Source organism: Seriola aureovittata, chromosome 10 (assembly GCF_021018895.1).
Source record: "Seriola aureovittata isolate HTS-2021-v1 ecotype China chromosome 10, ASM2101889v1, whole genome shotgun sequence".
Classification (NCBI taxonomy): domain Eukaryota; kingdom Metazoa; phylum Chordata; class Actinopteri; order Carangiformes; family Carangidae; genus Seriola; species Seriola aureovittata.
Window position 1 is genome coordinate 23,115,807 of NC_079373.1, and position 18,881 is coordinate 23,134,687.

Genomic DNA, 18,881 nt, shown 5'->3' on the forward strand with positions numbered 1-18,881 from the left:
TTGTTCAAAATACCCAATTAGGACCTTAGCCAGTGTGGATTTGTTTGGAAAATAGATTATGTAAGTGGATTACTTCTGTAATTATATGCAAATAATTAATTACACCTAAGTAATTCTAACTTTGAGAGGCCAAATTAACTGGATTTAGAGCACATAGCTTGAATCAACTCAATTAGGATAATTTATAAATCAAGGAATTAAAGCTATTTATAGGAGAAACTTTCGCAGTTTGTTAGTCAAGCTGTGTCGTATATGGCTTACAGGGAGGCTTGACAGTATGCGAGTTCAGACACAAGTAAATCATATTTCATGTTTTTGATGCGCTGATCTGTTTTATTGTCTGACCACGTCCAAGTAATTAAAAGCAGCACACTGAGCATAGTGCTGCTGGAATGTCTTCGTATCTGTAGGAAAAGATAAGATGTCCGGAGGGGAAAGAGGCCAGAGACTCGCAGAGGGAAGATTAACACAGATGGGTTGGGCTGAGCTTTGGCCAAAAATAACAGCTAAACTATTATCCCAGACATTTTTTTTTTCCTGCAGAAACTTTTATTTGAAGAAAAAGTGCTGTCGCCGGGTGGGTGCTCTGTTTGGTGGTTTTCAGTATCTAGGGCAGATGAGTGGTCAATTTGGGAATTTCTCTAACTTTGTTTACTGTGTATTCTGTTCTGTTACGTGGACGATGGCACAAATCATAGTCCCAAAAGTGATTAACTCTCCTAACTGTTAAACTGACCTTTCCCAGATGGCTGTGCTAATTGTTTTGCCAGTGGATTTTCCCCATAACTGTAAAATGGCAAACCACACGCTGACTGGGAAATTAGAGGTTGACTGTAATCAAAGAGGAACTGAGACTTTCCAGATCAAGCTTTTACCTTTTCCACATATTCTTTTCTTTTCTTTTCTCTCAGTCCAGAAGCAGAACAAACATCATAGTCAGCTCCTGTAGACTTCCTATTGTCACACCTGACCTGTTTCCCACTTCCATACTACAGTTTACACTGTACAGGAGTAAACTGGAAATTATACAAAGTCTGAGACCAGCAATCAGACTTCATCTTTGGAAAGCTGCTGCTGAACTTAAGATAGAGAAATGGATTGAATTGTTTATTTTTTTTGTTCTTCAAGATCCTCCTGATGCCGTCTCACCACAGTCTACAGTTTGTTTTATTTTAGCTTATTGTGGATAGAGGAGAGCCATGTTTTTCTTTTTAAATTCCAGCTATTGATTTATTATTGTTCTGTCAATTCACATTTAATGTATAAATACAAGTGTCCTCATCTTAACACTCCCTCTTATGTCATTGTGATACTTATAGAATGAATGATTTGTAATTAGTCAGAAGTTAGACTATGACCACTAAGATATTCGAACTTCTACTTCTTTAACCCCATTCAGTGCCTGATCATCGGCGGAGGTCCCTGTGGTCTGCGAACGGCCATCGAGCTGGCCCTGCTGGGCTGCAAGGTCGTGGTGATCGAGAAGAGAGACACTTTCTCCAGGAACAACGTGCTCCACCTCTGGCCCTTCACCATTCACGACCTCAGGGGCCTCGGAGCCAAGAAGTTCTACGGCAAGTTCTGCGCCGGCTCCATCGACCACATCAGTGAGTGGTGCATCTCTGTTCTCACAGTAGGACATTGTTGATGTCGGGACAGAAAATAAAAATACACATAAAACCATTACGGTGTTTTGTGTATGAAGAAGTCTATCATAAAGTGAAAGAACAGACTGGGGAAACTTAAGCTGAACTTTTAACTCTTCTTCTCTCTTCCGCATCTGTGACTCTGTAACCCAGTGAGAGGAGTTTTTCCAGCGGCCTAGTTTGCTGCAGTTTGTTTCTTCAGTCTGTATCTCCCTGTTGGGATGTTTCCATTGGCACGTCTTCCTCTCCAGTTTTAGTAACCGTGTCATGTATTAATATCTTCTCTCAAAGATGAGCACTGCTGACTTGTCATCAATCGTCTAGGTGCAAACACGTCTTCCTCCCACAGCGGCTGGCCAGAAAGCACCTGAATACACCAGCTGCTGAGTCATAGTATATATAGACTATATTAACTTAAAACTTGTGTTTTACCCTTAATAAAACCAGAGTGTAATGGTACATCATGTTAGTGCCAGGATGCAATCGATCCAGTATGGATACACTGATCGGATGTACTGGATCAGTATTGGCGACAATACTGACCTTATTAAGCAGATCGTGTGTTGGCCATGATGTGACCAGTCCAGATTAAGTACAGTTTCTTTGCCAGTTTCATAAACTTCACGGTTTCCATTATCAATTTTATTCACCTCATCACCCCAACTGGATTTTAGTGCCTCAGCAATCCTTGGCCTCATGTTACCTTTGCATAAAAATGGTCTCAATGTGTTATTAATGAATTAATGTGCTATGCAGTGAGGTATACATATATTAAAGGTTCCATATTTTACATTTTTCAGGAGTTTTATTTGAAGTTTAAGTATCCATAAGAAGATATGGAGGCTCCGAGCCTCTCCTCTGATTGGCTGACTGTTTTCTGAGTGATTGAATAAGAATATAGGAGATTTCAGGTAAGCGCTCAGAGAAACCAAATCCTGCAAGGTTGGATGGTGGGTTCAGGTGGGCTGGACTTGAGGCATGGCTGAGAGCGGTGACAGCTTTGTTGTGACTTCACAAAGTTACAGAAGTCCTGACGGCTGGTTTTAAGGCTCAGTTTTGTAACACAGGCTGTGTGCATTTCTCTGTGGACTGAGCGCGTTGATACTTTCACAGTGTTAATATAGAACCTAGACCTGCTTTATAATCAAAGAAAACATGGAAATCTCACCTCATACAATTTTATTTTTTTGGCTGTATAGGTAGTTGTCACTCTGCTTTGTCCACTTTTGGATATCAAGTATGTGCATGTGTGTGTTTGTGTGTGTTCACTCCAGGTATCCGTCAGCTCCAGCTGATGCTGCTGAAAGTCAGTCTGATTCTGGGAGTTGAGATTCATGTCAATGTGGAGTTCGTCAAACTATTGGAACCACCGGCGGAGCAGAGCGAGGACAGTGAGTGTGTGTGTGTGGGTGGGTGGGTGGTATTATCTGTGCGTTAAAGGGTTGTGAGTGGCACTGACATGCAGAGACTCTCCTGCATATTTCAGCTATATATGGACAACTCCATGCTCACAACATATGTTCAAGTGATCAGAAATATTTCTAGAGGAGAGACATTTGCAGTGGCAGAATTTATAACAAACTGTGTGGAAAATAACTATGTCTATTGATAGAGTCTGCTGATAGTTCACTTTCCTCTTCCAAAAATATGGATACTAAATATGTTGTGTGGGGACTTTCTGACTTTGACACGACACAACCGTCCCTTAACTTCAGGGACAGAGCAACATATTGTATCTGCTCTGTGGCAGTTTGGAAATAATCACATAAATCTCATGCAGTCAGAAAAAGGAAATGGTTTCCCAAATCAAATCAACACTCACAACATGATTTGTGAACATGATCTGTGACTCTTCACCCAATTCCCCATCCTCTGCCTTTCCTTCAGATCTTCAGTTACACTCTCTGTAAATATGTTACGGTTACGGTTAGCTGGTTTTTTCTCGTGTTCTTCCTCAGGCCCTGGGTGGCGAGCAGAGGTCCGGCCCTCCAGCCATCCTGTCTCAGACTTTGACTTCGACGTGGTGATTGGAGCCGACGGACGCAAAAACACATTAGACGGTGAGAAAGAAGGAAAAACGAACAGAAATCCTGTCATGGGAACGGTCCTGTGAGGTGATCTGTTGCATTTTCATGTGTCTCTAAGTGAGTCCTTTAGAAAAAGGTTTGTCATTGACCCACATTTTTCAAACATTTACCCTGCAGTCAAAGCACTGTTTGTTATTTTTTTTTACTGGAAATGAGCCTGGGTGTCGCAAAGCTGCTTTCAGTCACTGGGTAAAGCATTTCCTGTTGACATAGTTTTAACTGGAGGCTTAATAGTGTGTGTATTGGGTCAGTGTTGAGTGTGTGTACCGATTTATGAAGTGTTTGAGAGCTTTGTTGTTTGTTCTGTGTAAGTGTGTGCTATATGAGATGTGTTTGTTGACATATAAAGTAACTGGTTACATCAGTGTTAAACATTGTCCTCCCTAAACGGACAACTCCAGGAGGGTCTGTGTCTCCATCTGCTGCAGCTTCATATGTGGATCAGATTGACTGTTTATAGTAACTATATGTATGTTGCTTAAAAATCCCATTAAAGAAATATTTTCCACTGTCTGTTTCCCTCTGCATGAGTCGTTCCTAAGGTTTTTTCTTTTCCTCTCGGCAGGTTTCAGTCGCAAAGAGTTTCGGGGTAAGTTGGCCATTGCCATCACAGCTAACTTCGTTAACAGAAACACCACCGCAGAGGCCAAAGTGGAAGAAATCAGCGGCGTGGCCTTCATCTTCAACCAGAAGTTCTTTCTGGAACTCAAGGAGGAGACGGGTGAGGAAACAACATAGTGTATATAGTCTTCTATTTTATTTAATTATTTATTTTTGATTCACCTGTTAAGTAAATCTGCTCTTGTTTTCAGGAATTGACTTGGAGAACATAGTTTACTACAAAGACAACACCCACTACTTTGTCATGACGGCGAAGAAGCAGAGTCTGCTGGACAAAGGGGTCATCATAAACGTGAGTTTGCTCATGCACATGCACACACATCTTAGATAAGGTGTATTCATTTTAGTATTCGTTGCATTACAACTATCATGGTTACAGGTGGTGTTCTCGCACTCTTTACTTGACTTCACCGGACTGTAATGGTTCACACACACAGCTGTGTAAATGTCACTCTGCTCTGCAGCTATACACTCACTCTCCTACGCAAATGTCATTCCCAAACTCTGAACATCTCTCTCAGCTTGGGATCTCTTGACACAAGATCATTCAGAAACTCTCACTTGTTCACCAATATACTGTTCTCTAACTGGCTTTAGCTTTGGCTTAAGATGAATAGCTACTGATACAGAACCAGAGATAATGTCTGTTTTATTCCGCTCGTTGATGGTTGTAGATTTGTGTATGGTATGCTACTAGCAGCTAATATAGCCTCAAGCTGCTAGGCCCAAGCTGAGATGAGGAGCAAGCTAGTTGGCAAAATGAAACTTCTGGCTCATCGTATGCCTTGATCCCAGGCTCACATCTGGCTCATATCCTCTCTCATCTGGGCAGAGTACAGCTTTTATGTTCTGGTATTGACTTTACTTATACCTGGAAGTAGCATCTGACAATCATGCTGAATATGGGCCAGATTCAGGCTGTGGAACCGGGTGCATAACGGGTCGGATTTATTTCGGTATCTGGGAGAAGTCTGTTAAACTCATTTTTCTCTAACTCCACATCCCCAGATTTGTCTCTTTTTCAAACTTGTAGTCTTTAGCACCCGACTGATCCCGACTCAAGTGACATCACTTAAGGCAATCTGGAAACACCAAAGGCTTTATAGAAGAGATAGAGAGTAAGATTTAGATATCTGAATGCCTATAATCATGAAAGCTAGCCAAATTACAACATTAACATTAGCCAATGATATTAGCTTACATTTTTATAAATGTCAGGCTGGTCTGCCTGTTTTTAAAACCAGCAGCCAGAGCAGAGAGTCATAGTGTTTTTAGGTGAACAGGGATGTGTGTGTGTTTGCCAGACCAGTGAGCAGCTAGCTGTGGCAGTGAGTGACGGGCCTCCATAGGGGATGATAATGAAATTGGGCTCTAATTAGATGCTTGCGCTCTCTCACCTTTCTTCTATGTGCCCTACAAACTAACAAACACCCCATCCCACACACACACACACACACACACACACACACACACACACACACACACACACACGTTATGAGTCAGAGGTTTCCTCTCTGTGAGCGTCCCTGTCCTCTATAGAGATTAGACAGTATAAATGAGGTTATTATTATGGCATCAGGGAGCAGATTGGATCCCATGAGGAAGACAGCTGTTAACCCCCTCACCCAGTGTCTGCCGGGACAATTATCTGAAAATACGAAGAGCCACACACACATGCAGGAAAACAAAACACACTGTAGTGGCATCGACATGTGGACTATGTTCTTTTCCTTTCACTCGCTCTCTCACTCTCTGTCTCTCTCTCACACACACACACACACACACACACAGGTGTTGACAGTGTGCTTCGCTGTACCCTGGGTGGTGTCTGTCTCATTTTACATTACCCATTAGTGCAGAGTGATATCTCACAACATCAGCTGTTTGAGGGACCTCATCACTCGAATAGCTCACTGATTCAACAAACTGATTAACTTGGTTTTTTCATTATTTTCCTCTTGCAGTGAAACACATCAGTCTAAATATATTTTTCATTTAATTTCATGAGAATAATGAATCTATTTCTGAATCAGTCCCAGTCTTTTTCTTTTTCTTTTTTTGTCCAGCCTGGTCCTGCCCAGGGGATAATGATGTATCTCACTCTGCTTACATGTCAAAACAAAACAACTTGGTGATTTCCTGAGTGACTCAGAGGGGAAACGGCATCATTCATGGGGAGGGGGCGACATGTTTAGATTGATCACTCACTGCTGTCAAGCTCTCTCTGTGGCTTTGAAGGAGTCACGGCGGTCGGCTGCAGCAGCTAACTGGACTCTGATTGCTCTGGTGGTTTTGAAAAAGTAATAGCTTGACCATTAGATATTGTAGATTAGCTGAATCCTAATGGATTATATTTAACCTAAATTCCTTGAAATAACAGAAAGCCAGCCAGAGAACTGAAATGCCAGAGCAAAGTCTAAAATTGTCATTACATGCTTTTATATACTAGTTTAAAATATATTCATTTCTACAAATGTGCATTTTTAAAGGTGAAAGCAATAAAAAAAAAAAAGAAACATTGCAAAGGTGGATGAAAAGTGACACAATTTATTGTCTTTTTATTGTTTTTTTGCAGCAATGCAGAATAAAAACTCAAAAACATGAAGCATAAACACATGACAGCTTAACGTAACTAAATAATAATAAAGCAAAAATAATGGAGATAATAAAAAGTGTCACTATTTTCTTTGATAAAGGGATTTAAATTGATTTTGAGATTTGGTACCTGAGTAGCATTTAATCTGTTTTCAGCTTTTTGTTTTTCTTGCCTTCTGGGGTGAGACATTCAAATACAATGCAAGAGAACTCTATGTACATTGATGCCTTGAATACAATAATAATGATATAAAAATCTTAAAATAATACCAAACAAAAACAGATAATTACATTAAATTAAAGCTGCCTTGTTTTTTTTCTCTTCTGTTTGGCCATTTGGGAGCATATTTTAACCTTATAACTTTGTGAAGGCAAATCTGTTAGCAAATAATTTCCTATTTACACATCCAGGAAGGAGAAAGAAAGCCAACACATCAGCTAATGAAGCTCTGTAGAGCTGCAGAGTGGGTTTTCAATTCTCCAACCCCCTTTCATATCGGTGCCCGAAACCTTCCTCTTCTTGTCTCTACAGGACTACATAGAAACAGAGCGACTGCTGAGCCTTGACAACGTCAACAAGGAAGCGTTGCTCTCTTACGCCCGTGAGGCAGCTGACTTCGGCACAAACTACCAGCTGCCATCCCTGGACTACGCCATCAACCACTACGGGCAGCCGGACGTGGCCATGTTTGACTTCACCAGCATGTACGCTTCAGAGAACGCTGCTCTGCTCAGGGAGAAACACGGACACCAGTTACTCGTGGCGCTGGTGGGAGATAGTCTGCTTGAGGTAATGACGCACCGGTGGTGGTTGTTTTGTGTGTGTGTTGTCAGGCCTCCACCATGGCCGAGGCTCAGCTTCATGTGTGTTCATGCTGGCCTTGTGTTCTCCGCTTACAGCCCTTCTGGCCGATGGGTACAGGTTGTGCTCGGGGTTTCCTGGCAGCCTTCGACACAGCTTGGATGGTGAAGGGCTGGACACAAGGACGGACCCCTCTGGAGATACTGGCTGAGAGGTGCGTGTGTTTTATCTTTCACTCTCTGTAACTTTAGATGAGCATAATAGACCTGTCGGTCCAGTCAAGGACAGTCCGTTGGGAACAGTTTGGTCCAAAACAACTATTGGCCAGATCTCTGTGAAATCTAGTATGTGCATGTTCCCCAGAGGATAACTCTTAATGATTTTCATGACCCTCTGTCCTGTCATTCTTGGCCTGCCATCAGCTCAAAAATTTCAACTCTCACACAAGAAATATCAAAATCGAATGGTCTGAATACTATATTTAGTCAGAGGATACACCCTCTTCATATTTGACACACCAATGAGCCTTCCTCTAGCTACACAGTCACCTTCAGCTTTTCTATTTTAGAAACTCCTAAACTTTCTCCCCGAACCACTCTCAGGCTAAAATGTAAACTTTGCTATAAAATTCATGTTTTCCAGAGGATACATCCTTGTGATTTTGTTAAGAAACTACCTAAACACAAAAAATACCATTATAGAAGATGAAACTTTATAGTTTTTTCTGTCTGTACTGACAAGGCTTTAAAAAGGCTAAAAAAAAAAAAGAGGCAATTCTAGCCTCTGTAGGCAGCCACTAGAGCTTTACCCCTTTAATACTTATTTCAGTGTGTGCTTTGAAGGAGACCTTGGTTTCTCTGTGGGTATTTCGTGTCACATGAATATGAATAGTCTCGGTATCACCCACCAATACAAAGTAAAGTAGCAGCAGTCATGTGTTCAAATAAACCAGCTGGGACATGTCCAGTGTAAATGCACTTAAAGTGATGTAGATTTCATGTCAAAAGTCTTTATTTATGGTTCCTCCAGCAGTGGTTTTGTGCTCTCCTCTTGCCTCAGTACTTTTCTGTCTTTACACAGATCAAGGTTAGTTCAATGTGGTTCCAACTTTGAAGCTTCAGTATCTTGAATCTCACAATTAAAACTATATCTGTGCTGTTGCTCCCCAGGGAGAGTCTTTACCGCCTGCTGCCTCAGACCACCACAGAGAACATCAGCAAAAACTTTGAACAGTACGCCATTGACCCTGCCACCCGCTACCCCAACCTCAACTCCAGCTGTGTGCGCCCACACCAGGTCAGTCCAGCACTTACATAATAATAATAATACTACTACTAATAATAAACTTCTTGTAGTCTGCAGAGAGTGCTCTCTAAGGAGAAGCCACAGTCACAGTCATGCTGGATTAAAGTGTTTACCGGCAAGCTCAGACTTGTTTTGAACTCTTTCTGCGACACATGCTGCATTGTGATTTTCCTCTTGCCTTTTTTTTTTCTGCACCATCAATTCTGTTCAATTCTGTGTTGCTAGGAAATTTCAGTCAGCTGCAAACCCTCCTAATCTTATTTTTATACCGTGTCTTGAGATTCAAATTGTATTTCAGGCTCAAGTCAGGAGCAATTTCTGTCTTTTCCCTCAGGTTCGTCACCTGTATATTGACGGCCAACAGGGCTCATGTAACCTGGGAAGAGGAGGTCCCACAGGTAGATCAGTCAACCTGTCCAGAAAAGGTGAGACGCAGAGTGATTGATTATAAAATCAGCTGTTGTATTGTGGCCACTGGAAGCATCCGACAACTTGTTTGGTCCAAACAGATTCTGTATTCTGTGAAAATTATGACACTTTATGTTGATAATTTGATGCTTTTGGTGATGAAATGGCTTCATGATTCATCTCTAACAGTTCTCTATCTCACTTGCTGTCTGAATCGGTCTGGACAGCCAGAGCCAGTGACTGACGAGCTGCACATGCTGTAAATTCAACCTGTAGATTGTGATGCATCCTTGCATTTATAACCACAGATTGTTCACACGTCCGTTATAAACAGATTATATATGCGTCAAATATCTATAGCCCAAGCACTGACGGTGAGGATCGGTGCCTTCTCCTCAGACGGGACTGTCTTCTTCTTTCAAAGCTCCCTGTCATGTTGTAATAGTAACCTGATCATCCAGTGAGTCACCATTGAGATTAGATGCCTCCAAGGCCCCATTAGCACTGCATGGAAGCGTTCTGAAATTAAGACGCTCAGTTACTGTTTATAAAATCATCTTTGTGCTGACTCAACAATGTAGCGTGACATAACCTGTTTTGAAAAAGGATTTTGATGAATCATTATGAAATGCTGAATATAGTTCACTGGAGAAAATAAGGGTTGACATAGTGAACGCACAGTTGCCCTCTTGAGGGGAAACTTTAGCCTTACCTCAGTCACAGGCCGACACACCTCGTCACACAGACAATACAGCTGGATAACGTTACACCCACATGAGGAGCAGACATGATGCCTGTGACAGACATGTGCAGGCCTGCTCTGTTTTGCAACAGCAGGGTTGGACTGATGAACATGGGGGTGACACACTTGACTTTGCTGTGGTGGATTGTTTAGTCTCCGCTTCAAGCTGTAAACACAACACAGATGTATCATCATCTCATGTTATGTTGTCATAGTGAACCTATTAGAAACCACCTGATGAATGTAAGTCTTGTAGTGTCCAGTGAGTTTATCAGAGCTTTTATACTGAAAACAGCAGCCTGATGTCGCTGGAAACAAGGTTGATGAGAACAACGATACTGAACCAAAACATTAAAGTTGTGGCGTAAAACCAAAACAATGAGCTAAAAGATGCTAAACGCGCAGTTCAAGTGAGGGGAAATGTAGAGTTGGTGATAATTCTCCCCATGTTTTTCCCTATGAATTAGCTCTTTTCATATTACACAGTAATTTGAGTCATTGTTAATATAAAAGTATTGACATTGATATTGCAGCTGTAAGTCCTAAGTCTTGACTCTCCAGATCTAAATCAATTTCAACGTTTAGGTCATGTGCTAAATTCAACTTTCATGAAGATTAGGTTCAGTTTTTCTCCACCTCCATGAGGATACAGTAGAATTAAAACTACATTTACCATGAAACGAAATGCCAATTAATACAAAAGATATCAGTGTGTGCTTTCAGTTACCCATCCCCCTCTGATTTTCCCATTCCTTTCACTCTGCAGATAAACACTGACATTTAAAATACATCCATGGAGTTACAGCTATGCATTTTAAAGCACATCAAAGCGAGTGCTGCAGATCTTTTAAGTAGGCCGGTTTGGGCACTGGCCTGAATTTCTGCTCTGTGTCTGAATATGCCGTTAAGATTACTCTGCTTTAGGCTTTGGACGTCGTTCAAGTCTTACATATCACAGGGCTCAAGTCCAAGTGAACCCACAAGTCATTTGTGTTCAAATCAGTTTTTATTGTGCTATAGTGTCAACACTCTTTGAGAGGCTTTCCAGCCTGACAAAAATAAAGCACTTAGTCATAACCTTAACCTTTCTGGCATGAAAATGGTTCCTCCTGTGATGTTGTGCGATCAAGCGGCCATCTTGACGAGACCTTGAATGACGTGCCGTTCCTCTCTTGCAGAGTCCGATGTGCGTCCTGGGCGGCTGCTGACCTGGTGTCAGAAGCAGACTCAAGGTTACAGAGGGGTGGACATCACCAACCTCACATCTTCATGGAGGAACGGCCTGGCCCTCTGTGCTCTCATACACCGCCAAAGGCCTGAGCTCATGTAAGAACACACACAAAAACATACTTACAGTGCATAAAGAATTACCTATCCGGATCAGCTACCTTTGAACTGAGCCGCTTAACTATGTGAAAGTGAAGAATGGATTTAATTTTTCTATTGAATTAGTTTTTAACAGCTTGATTTTCTTGTTCGATGCTCCACTTTTAAGTTGCATGTGATTTTGCTGACACTCTGTCCAAGTTTTTCTGTGGTGATTAATCTGATTCAAAAACAGCCTGTCATATCACATACAGTCCAAACTGACCTACTTGGTCCGGTCTGCTCACACACAACTGAGAAAGCAAATAAAAGTGTCAGAGTCATCGACTGGAATAACATCATCCTCTATGAGGAGGGCTCATTTTGTAGACTCAATCACACGTCATCTCAGTCCTTGTCATTGCAGCAAGCTGTGATTCCACATATAGCTTCAGTTCTCATATCAAGATGATGGGATGTTTTGGTGGCTGACGTTTTATTCCATGGTCAGCCAAAGCAGTCCGACACGTCCGTCTGTTGGATTGCCGTGAATTTTTTTTATGGACATTCTTGGCACTCAGAGCATGAATCCTAATAATTTGGTGATCCACTCAGCTGTACTACCAGCTAACACGCTAAATGTTAGCATTTTACCATGCTAAATGAATGCAGGCTAACATGCTAAACTGTAACTGTTGCTATGTTAATATGCTTAACATCCTAACATTAACAGCTGACGCATTAAATGTTAGCATGTTAAGATCAAGTAGCATTAGCATTCAGCTCAAAGGATAGTTGAAGCTGACAAAGTACAGCTTAGCCTCAATCCTTGAAGGCTAACGATATGTTGACTACATTTCCTTCCTCATAATAAAGTTATTATTATAAGTATTCAAACCTCATTTTTTACATCCATGTTTGTTAGCTAGCAGTCTTCTTCTTCTCTGCTTTTTGCTGGCACATTGCTACATTCTTCACATGTTACTGCCACCAACTGTCAATTAATGGAATAGCACAAAATCATCAGCAGGAACATTTATGCCATGCACAAACATAAGCATGTAGCTGACATTATACAAACAAAATAGAGACCGTCATTAGCGTGTTAACATCCAGTAGCGTTTTTAAGACACATTATAAACTCATACACACGATCCTGGATTCACCAACCTCGCCTCCTCCCTCCTTTACATTGCAGTGATTATGAATCTCTTAACGAGGAGGACGTTGCTGGGAATAACCAGTTGGCATTTGATGTGGCTGAGCGGGAGTTCAGCATCCAGCCAGTGACCACGGGAAAGGAGATGGCTGCGGAGGCTGAACCGGACAAGCTACTGATGGTCCTTTACCTTTCCAAGTTCTACGAGGCCTTCAGGAATTCACCAGTAAACAACGGTCGGTGTCCTTCCTGCTTCTGTCGTTACCTGCTTCAGCTTATATCTCATATTGAATATATAAAATATTGAATCAAACTTTTACAGTCTTATGCTAAATGGCAAGACATTGTGAAATAAATGTGGTGGAGTTTTGCAGTTTTTCTTTGGAAAGACTAATGCTCTCTGGTTGAAGGGAAGGTAAATGCTAATAGTGGGAGCTAATAATCATTAAGCAGTGGATGAACATGTTGTTTCCCACATTAAATTGTTCCAACATAGTGTGGATACATCAACTGTACTGAGCTCATTAGTTTTCACCAGTAGAAAACATGAACAATGTTTTCTTGTTAAAAGGTCAGGGTGGGTAATGCTAATCTCCTCCTGCCACTCAATATTGTGAATGCTAATCCCTAGAGCAAACAGCCTGCGAGAGACTCATGGATTTATTTGGGTGTATTGTTCTCCTTACTCTTAAAGGTCCCGTATTTTTACACTTTTCCAGTGTTTTATTGGAATAACCGAAAACCATCTCAATGTAGTTTTACACCTCCTCTCTCAGGCTCCTCTCTGGGGCTGTAGCAACAACAGGCCAGCCACAGGTAACAGATTGTCGCCTACTACTGTAGCCTGGCAAAAGTCATCAGTAAATGCAAATGATGATGGTCAGTCAGTGCTGAAATTAGCTGAACAGATGGTCAATTTTGGATTAAAGTGCTCTGGTATGTCAGAAAAAAATAAACTTTAGCCACTGGTCTCTAATATTTCTCTCCATGGGAAAGCTGTGCAATGATATATTGGCTTCCTGACATCAAACGATTAAGCAGCATTTCAACATTTCTTTCTTGTAGCTTCCTAGCTTAGCGACGGAATGACCGCTTGGGGTTGTGTGGTTCATTAGCTTTTTTGTTGGCCATGCTAGGGTCGTTGCTGAGGACCGGTGACTGTTTTGTTGTGACATCACAAAGTTAAGGAAGTCCTGACTGGATCGTTTTAAGGCTCAATTTCTTAGTGCATTTCTCTGTTGACTGAGCGCTTTGATAATTTTCACAGTATTAATCTAGAACCTAGACCTGCTTTATAATCAAAAAGGACATGGAAATCTCACTTTATACAATATGACACATTAAAATGTCAGTTCAGTCTTCATTTAATCCTTGAATCTTAAGTGTACAGGACTGAAAACAAAAAACTAACTGCAGCCTTGAAAATGAAAGGACTGCAGTTTCAATTGAAATTCATTAGATCAAGAATTCAGAATGTCGGTGTGTCTCTGACTTCATAACCCCAGTTTGACAAAAGGAAATGATTATACTACAAAGTCACCCCAGTGTATGAAAAGTGGATCCAGCTGCACAGAACAAACAGATGGGAAAATGCCTTGGCCAGCTAGGTGGTGCACTGTTGCAGAGTTTCATCCTAACCATGCAAAAAAAAGTGTAATATTATACCTAACCAAAAAAGCTGTGGAAACAGGTTCTTTATTCCTTTTTCTTTCACAGAAAAGTCAAAATAGTATTTAACAAAATATCACACGACGCTGCCAGTGTGTGGTGTCTGTCTCGATCTCTAGAGGTTGAAGACAAGTGGAAGACAGTTTAGAGAAGCTAATAAAGGGTCACAATCACATGGGAGCTGCTAACTACTGCTATGGAGATATTTTCATTGTGTTTTCAAGTTAAAGTCGGTGCACATTTAAGTATGGACCCTGTTATATTTGAAGTAACTGAGGTTCGGGGACTATTTTGTCCACTGTGAGAGATAAAGTTGCAGGTTATACAACCGTGGTCAGGTCAGTCCCTGCCAGAGACACGACTGGTATGTGCGATATGTCTGTTGAAGCTCTGCATAACTCTGGAGGCCCTCGATCAGCTCCGGTCACACCACCACAGTCAGCTCCAGCTTCGGCCACGTTTCACTTATTTGTGCCGTAATGTTAATGTCGTGCAGACCTCCGTGTCACACACACTTGCTTTCACCACGGAGAAATCCCACACTCCTGGAGGCCTGGGAAAATGATTTACCCCGGTGAACTTTTCACAGTCCATTTGATGGGAATTTACTTTGCAGACGTTTTAGGAGCTTAAGTGTTCGGTTTGGTTATATTTAGCTTTTCTTCTAATCGCTTCACCTCAGTCAGTAATGATATCTACACTGTATGCCATTGTATTGGAGTGATGCTAATGATGCTTTTTGAAAATACTACTGTTACGTGTGTGAGGAGAGCTTCTGTGCTCTTAACCTCACTTGTCTGTGACGCACACAGTTCATGTCTCACTTCCTGCCAGAGATAACTGGCTAAGTTAGTAAGTGTCTGTAGGAGCTTAATTTCAAATGAATCCTCCTCTTTCACTTTCAGACTCCTCTATCTTCATGTGAGATTAAATTGTATAATTTTCTGAGAATGAGCAGATAGCTGCATATATACATAGACACATATTTAATAATGAATGTATTTTAATCATCTGTAAACTGCTTTGGCAACAACATGTTTTTGTTGATGCCAACAAAGCTGTAGTGTAAATCCGTATGCATGTGTTTATTTTCCAGGTACAAGAGAAGCAGATGAAAACAGAGAAGATTATCCGTCTAAAACCAACCACAAACTGAACCTGCCTCCACCCAGGAAGAGGAATCCCAGGGTACAATGAAATTTAATTTTTAATTCTCTTCCTTCTCTTTGTCTCTTTCTCTATGACTCTCTTTCTTTCTTTCCTCCCCTCCTTTCTCATCAGCTGTTTGTTCTACATTCATCACCAGTTTCCTCTTTACAGCCATTGAAATCCAGATTAGATGAGTTTAAACTAACCTAAAGGTCAATTCACTACTTCTCAAAGTGATAAGATAACATATCTTATCATGAGCCTGAACAGTATATCCCATGATTAGTTTACAGTATCAGCTTTACACTCATCAAAATCAAGCAGCTCTTTGTACGTTTGAACGAGGACGACGACCTGGATAGAAACGTGTAACGTTTAATGTCACCGTGAAAGAATCTTTACTGTGGTTTCTACTGTCACAGGATGACAAGACGGTGGAAGACGATTCTATCAACAAGCGACCGCGAAAGGGCAACCACTACCTCACAGAGGTAGGTTCACCAGAAGACCGTTTCAAAACGAAGCGTAGTTGCCCAGTTGTGTTTTGATGTTGAGCTGATGCTAATATGTATGTGTGTAAAGATCCCACCCCCCTCTCCCGCTTCTATAACCCCACCTGTGTCCCTGGCATGGCACCAGTTGTCTTGTCACAGTGCGCTCCCTGCTGGCGAGGACGGAGAGCTGCGGGAGAATAAGGTGCGCTCCATGGCAACTCAGCTGCTAGCCAAATTTGAGGAGAACTCCTCAACGGCAAAGACACGCAGCAAGGTGAGAAACGGAGCGTTTGAATACCGTTGGATGGCAGAGGTAAACTTTTAAACCCAGATCAGGGCGCGCACTTGGACTATTTTGATTTTAAGTTGTTGTTTTCTCTTCGTTTTCGACCAGGCTCATTTATCTATCGCAAATGTGTGAAGAGGAGAAAAGTCAACTCTCTTTGCTGACTGTGGGTCTTTAAGCTTGATACACAAACCGTACTCAGAAGCGCTCTTCTTGCATGTGTATGTGACAGTATCACTTTCTGATGAATGAACGCCTGACATTAGCAACAAATGGCTAAATACAGCTTTTTGTTACATCTCCCAACAGTAACTTTGCACTATTTTCACTATTATCTGTCCATTAACACTGAGCATCTTTAGCATTAAAGGTTCATTTGAGATGAATAAAGTTCTGTCTTATATGAATGTAATCCTGGTACATCCTGGTATGTTGGTGTGCACCTCTGTTATAATGCAGCGTTTACATCCAACTCATTGCCGGTCCATCATCTGCTATTCTGTTGGAGAATTAGTTGAATACCTGTTTTTTTCTGATGCCTTTTCTTTTGCTTCTATTCCCTGATAATTTAACCTTCTGTGTTCTTTACCAGTGCAGATAGATTCCCTGTAGATAAAGCATTCATTTTTTAATTTATTTATGTTTCAAGGCCTTTTCCTTTCCTTTCCTTTCCTTTCCTTTCCTTTCCTTTCCTTTCCTTTCCTTTCCTTTCCTTTCCTCCCCTCCTTGCACATCAGTCTGATGAGGACCCATCCAGTCCCTCTCTGTCTCCCTCCACGTCCCCACTTCCTCTCTCAGATGAGGAGGATGATGAGGAAGAAGAGGAGGAGGAGGAAGAGAGAGAAAACCCCCGTTTTGCAAAGCCCAAAGACACCCCCCCTCCTCCTCCTCTGCCCCCCACCCGCCCCAAGTGGCAGGTATGCAAATCAGTGTTGTCAGTCATTAGCGCATGAAATTTGATATCCGCCATAAACCCACGTTCTCTTGTCTCCTCTTCCTCTCTCCTGCTCCTCGTCTCTTCCTCCAGCCTTCCATCTACCTTCGCTTACTGGAGAGCTCCAGTTCTGTGACTCCGCAGACCAGCGTCCTCTCTTCCCCCAAACCCTCTCACCCTGAGAGCGGCTACAGTCGCTCTCCTTCCCCCTCATACTCTAAGAGCCCACTGGGTCCTCCCCGCTCACCCAGCCCTAATGTTACTGGACATTACTACCCAGAATACACCCCACCTGACTTTGCAACCAGTCACTTTTCTGCTTCTACTCTATCAACTATCAATCATCCTGCTGAGTGTTCAGAAGAGTCACATGAGCAGGTGAATTTCATGCCACTTATATACAATATTTTTCATCTTAACTTTTACCTAAAAAACTCATTTTTAATGTTTTTCTGTTCCTGCTTTGGACCGCCTGCAGAGTAAAGCCCAGAATCTGACAACTAGAGCGTTTTCTAGGAGGAGTATAAAGGAGAGAGCCGTCCTCCTCTCCTCCATGTTTCCTGGGTCCAACAAACCTACTCCTGCTCCTCTTTCTGCTCCTTCTGAGTCACAGGTTGTGTATTACAGCAGCTGCTGGCATGGACCTTTATTATGTATGAATAATAATATAGTTGAGACTGCAGTATGTTCATAAGAACTGCTGGAACAAGTGTGTATATTAAACTTTCTACACTGTTTGTAGCTACAACCACAACATTATTTCACCATCCACCGTCAATTGACAATTGCTGGACTGTGTGAGACCTTCAGGTGGATTATGATTATTATTATTATTATTATTATTATTATTATTATTCTTTTTTTGATTAGTAGTCTTCTAAATTTGCATTATTTGAGAAGTTTTTTACTACTTTATAGTGCATTTGATCGCTTGCCATTGTTTGCTGTCTCTGCTTTTTCATCAATAGTTTCAAGTGAGTTTTGGTCGTTGAAAAATTGGACAACTTATGTAATGTAGGCAGTGCATTAATTGTTTTTTCTGTCAATTTTGAGGTCACTATTATCCAGCACACTTTCCCAAAGTTCCCTCTTGAAGCAAAACTAAACTGGGCCGGCATTTATCAAAGCATCTCTGATTGGGAAATCAGTCCTCACCAGAGTGATGCAACTTTTATGACCAGAAGTAAAAAAGCATTTTATCAGCTTTCTTCACTTGGGAAAGGACTCTTATCTGAGTCAGTATTTAGGAGAGCTCCACCCCTGTCCTAACCTGTTAAACTGGCAGCGGATAGTGTTGTTGCTGCGATGCACACTCACAAAGAGAGATAATGATCCTGTGCAGGATACAGAAGAGAGTGCGTGTTCTCTCTGCCAAAACGGAGCTCCTTAAAACGAGAGGATTTTGCAACGAGTGACGATTTGGCTCCTTCGGTTGAATCAATCAAAGTTCGCTGGCTCTTACTGTGCCTCAGATGACGCGCAGATTCAATCACACGAATCCTGCATTAATCATTTATTGATTTATACAAAACTACTGGCGACGTTTTAGAGATATGGTCCTACTGCCATGGCGTCTTTATGTAGTCAGCACAGACAGAACTAATTCCCCCACACAGAGCACATACTGTATGTTAACAAGGAGTATATGAATGCTGTGTGTGCAATACTGTACAATATGTG

The 18,881-nt window shown here is 41.6% G+C and overlaps 1 protein-coding gene across 7 annotated transcripts in view; it reads left to right on the forward strand.

Annotated features, from left to right (window-relative positions):
* mical2b (microtubule associated monooxygenase, calponin and LIM domain containing 2b) overlaps nucleotides 1–18,881 on the forward strand; it is a 57,219-nt gene that overhangs the window by 19,078 nt on the left and 19,260 nt on the right. For 4 of the 7 annotated variants that reach the window (XM_056387811.1, XM_056387812.1, XM_056387816.1 and 1 more), the window contains exons 3-19: nucleotides 1,400–1,607; nucleotides 2,921–3,037; nucleotides 3,605–3,706; nucleotides 4,299–4,454; nucleotides 4,546–4,646; nucleotides 7,482–7,739; nucleotides 7,850–7,965; nucleotides 8,921–9,047; nucleotides 9,391–9,481; nucleotides 11,385–11,532; nucleotides 12,710–12,906; nucleotides 15,435–15,526; nucleotides 15,910–15,978; nucleotides 16,127–16,255; nucleotides 17,005–17,184; nucleotides 17,295–17,579; nucleotides 17,680–17,814. In XM_056387811.1, coding sequence (XP_056243786.1) covers nucleotides 1,400–1,607; nucleotides 2,921–3,037; nucleotides 3,605–3,706; nucleotides 4,299–4,454; nucleotides 4,546–4,646; nucleotides 7,482–7,739; nucleotides 7,850–7,965; nucleotides 8,921–9,047; nucleotides 9,391–9,481; nucleotides 11,385–11,532; nucleotides 12,710–12,906; nucleotides 15,435–15,526; nucleotides 15,910–15,978; nucleotides 16,127–16,255; nucleotides 17,005–17,184; nucleotides 17,295–17,579; nucleotides 17,680–17,814 — 2,511 coding nt within the window. Of the gene's footprint in view, nucleotides 1–1,399; nucleotides 1,608–2,920; nucleotides 3,038–3,604; nucleotides 3,707–4,298; nucleotides 4,455–4,545; nucleotides 4,647–7,481; nucleotides 7,740–7,849; nucleotides 7,966–8,920; nucleotides 9,048–9,390; nucleotides 9,482–11,384; nucleotides 11,533–12,709; nucleotides 12,907–15,434; nucleotides 15,527–15,909; nucleotides 15,979–16,126; nucleotides 16,256–16,375; nucleotides 16,983–17,004; nucleotides 17,185–17,294; nucleotides 17,580–17,679; nucleotides 17,815–18,881 lie in introns of those variants that run through there. The other 3 variants (XM_056387813.1, XM_056387817.1, XM_056387814.1) reach the window with 3 other exon arrangements.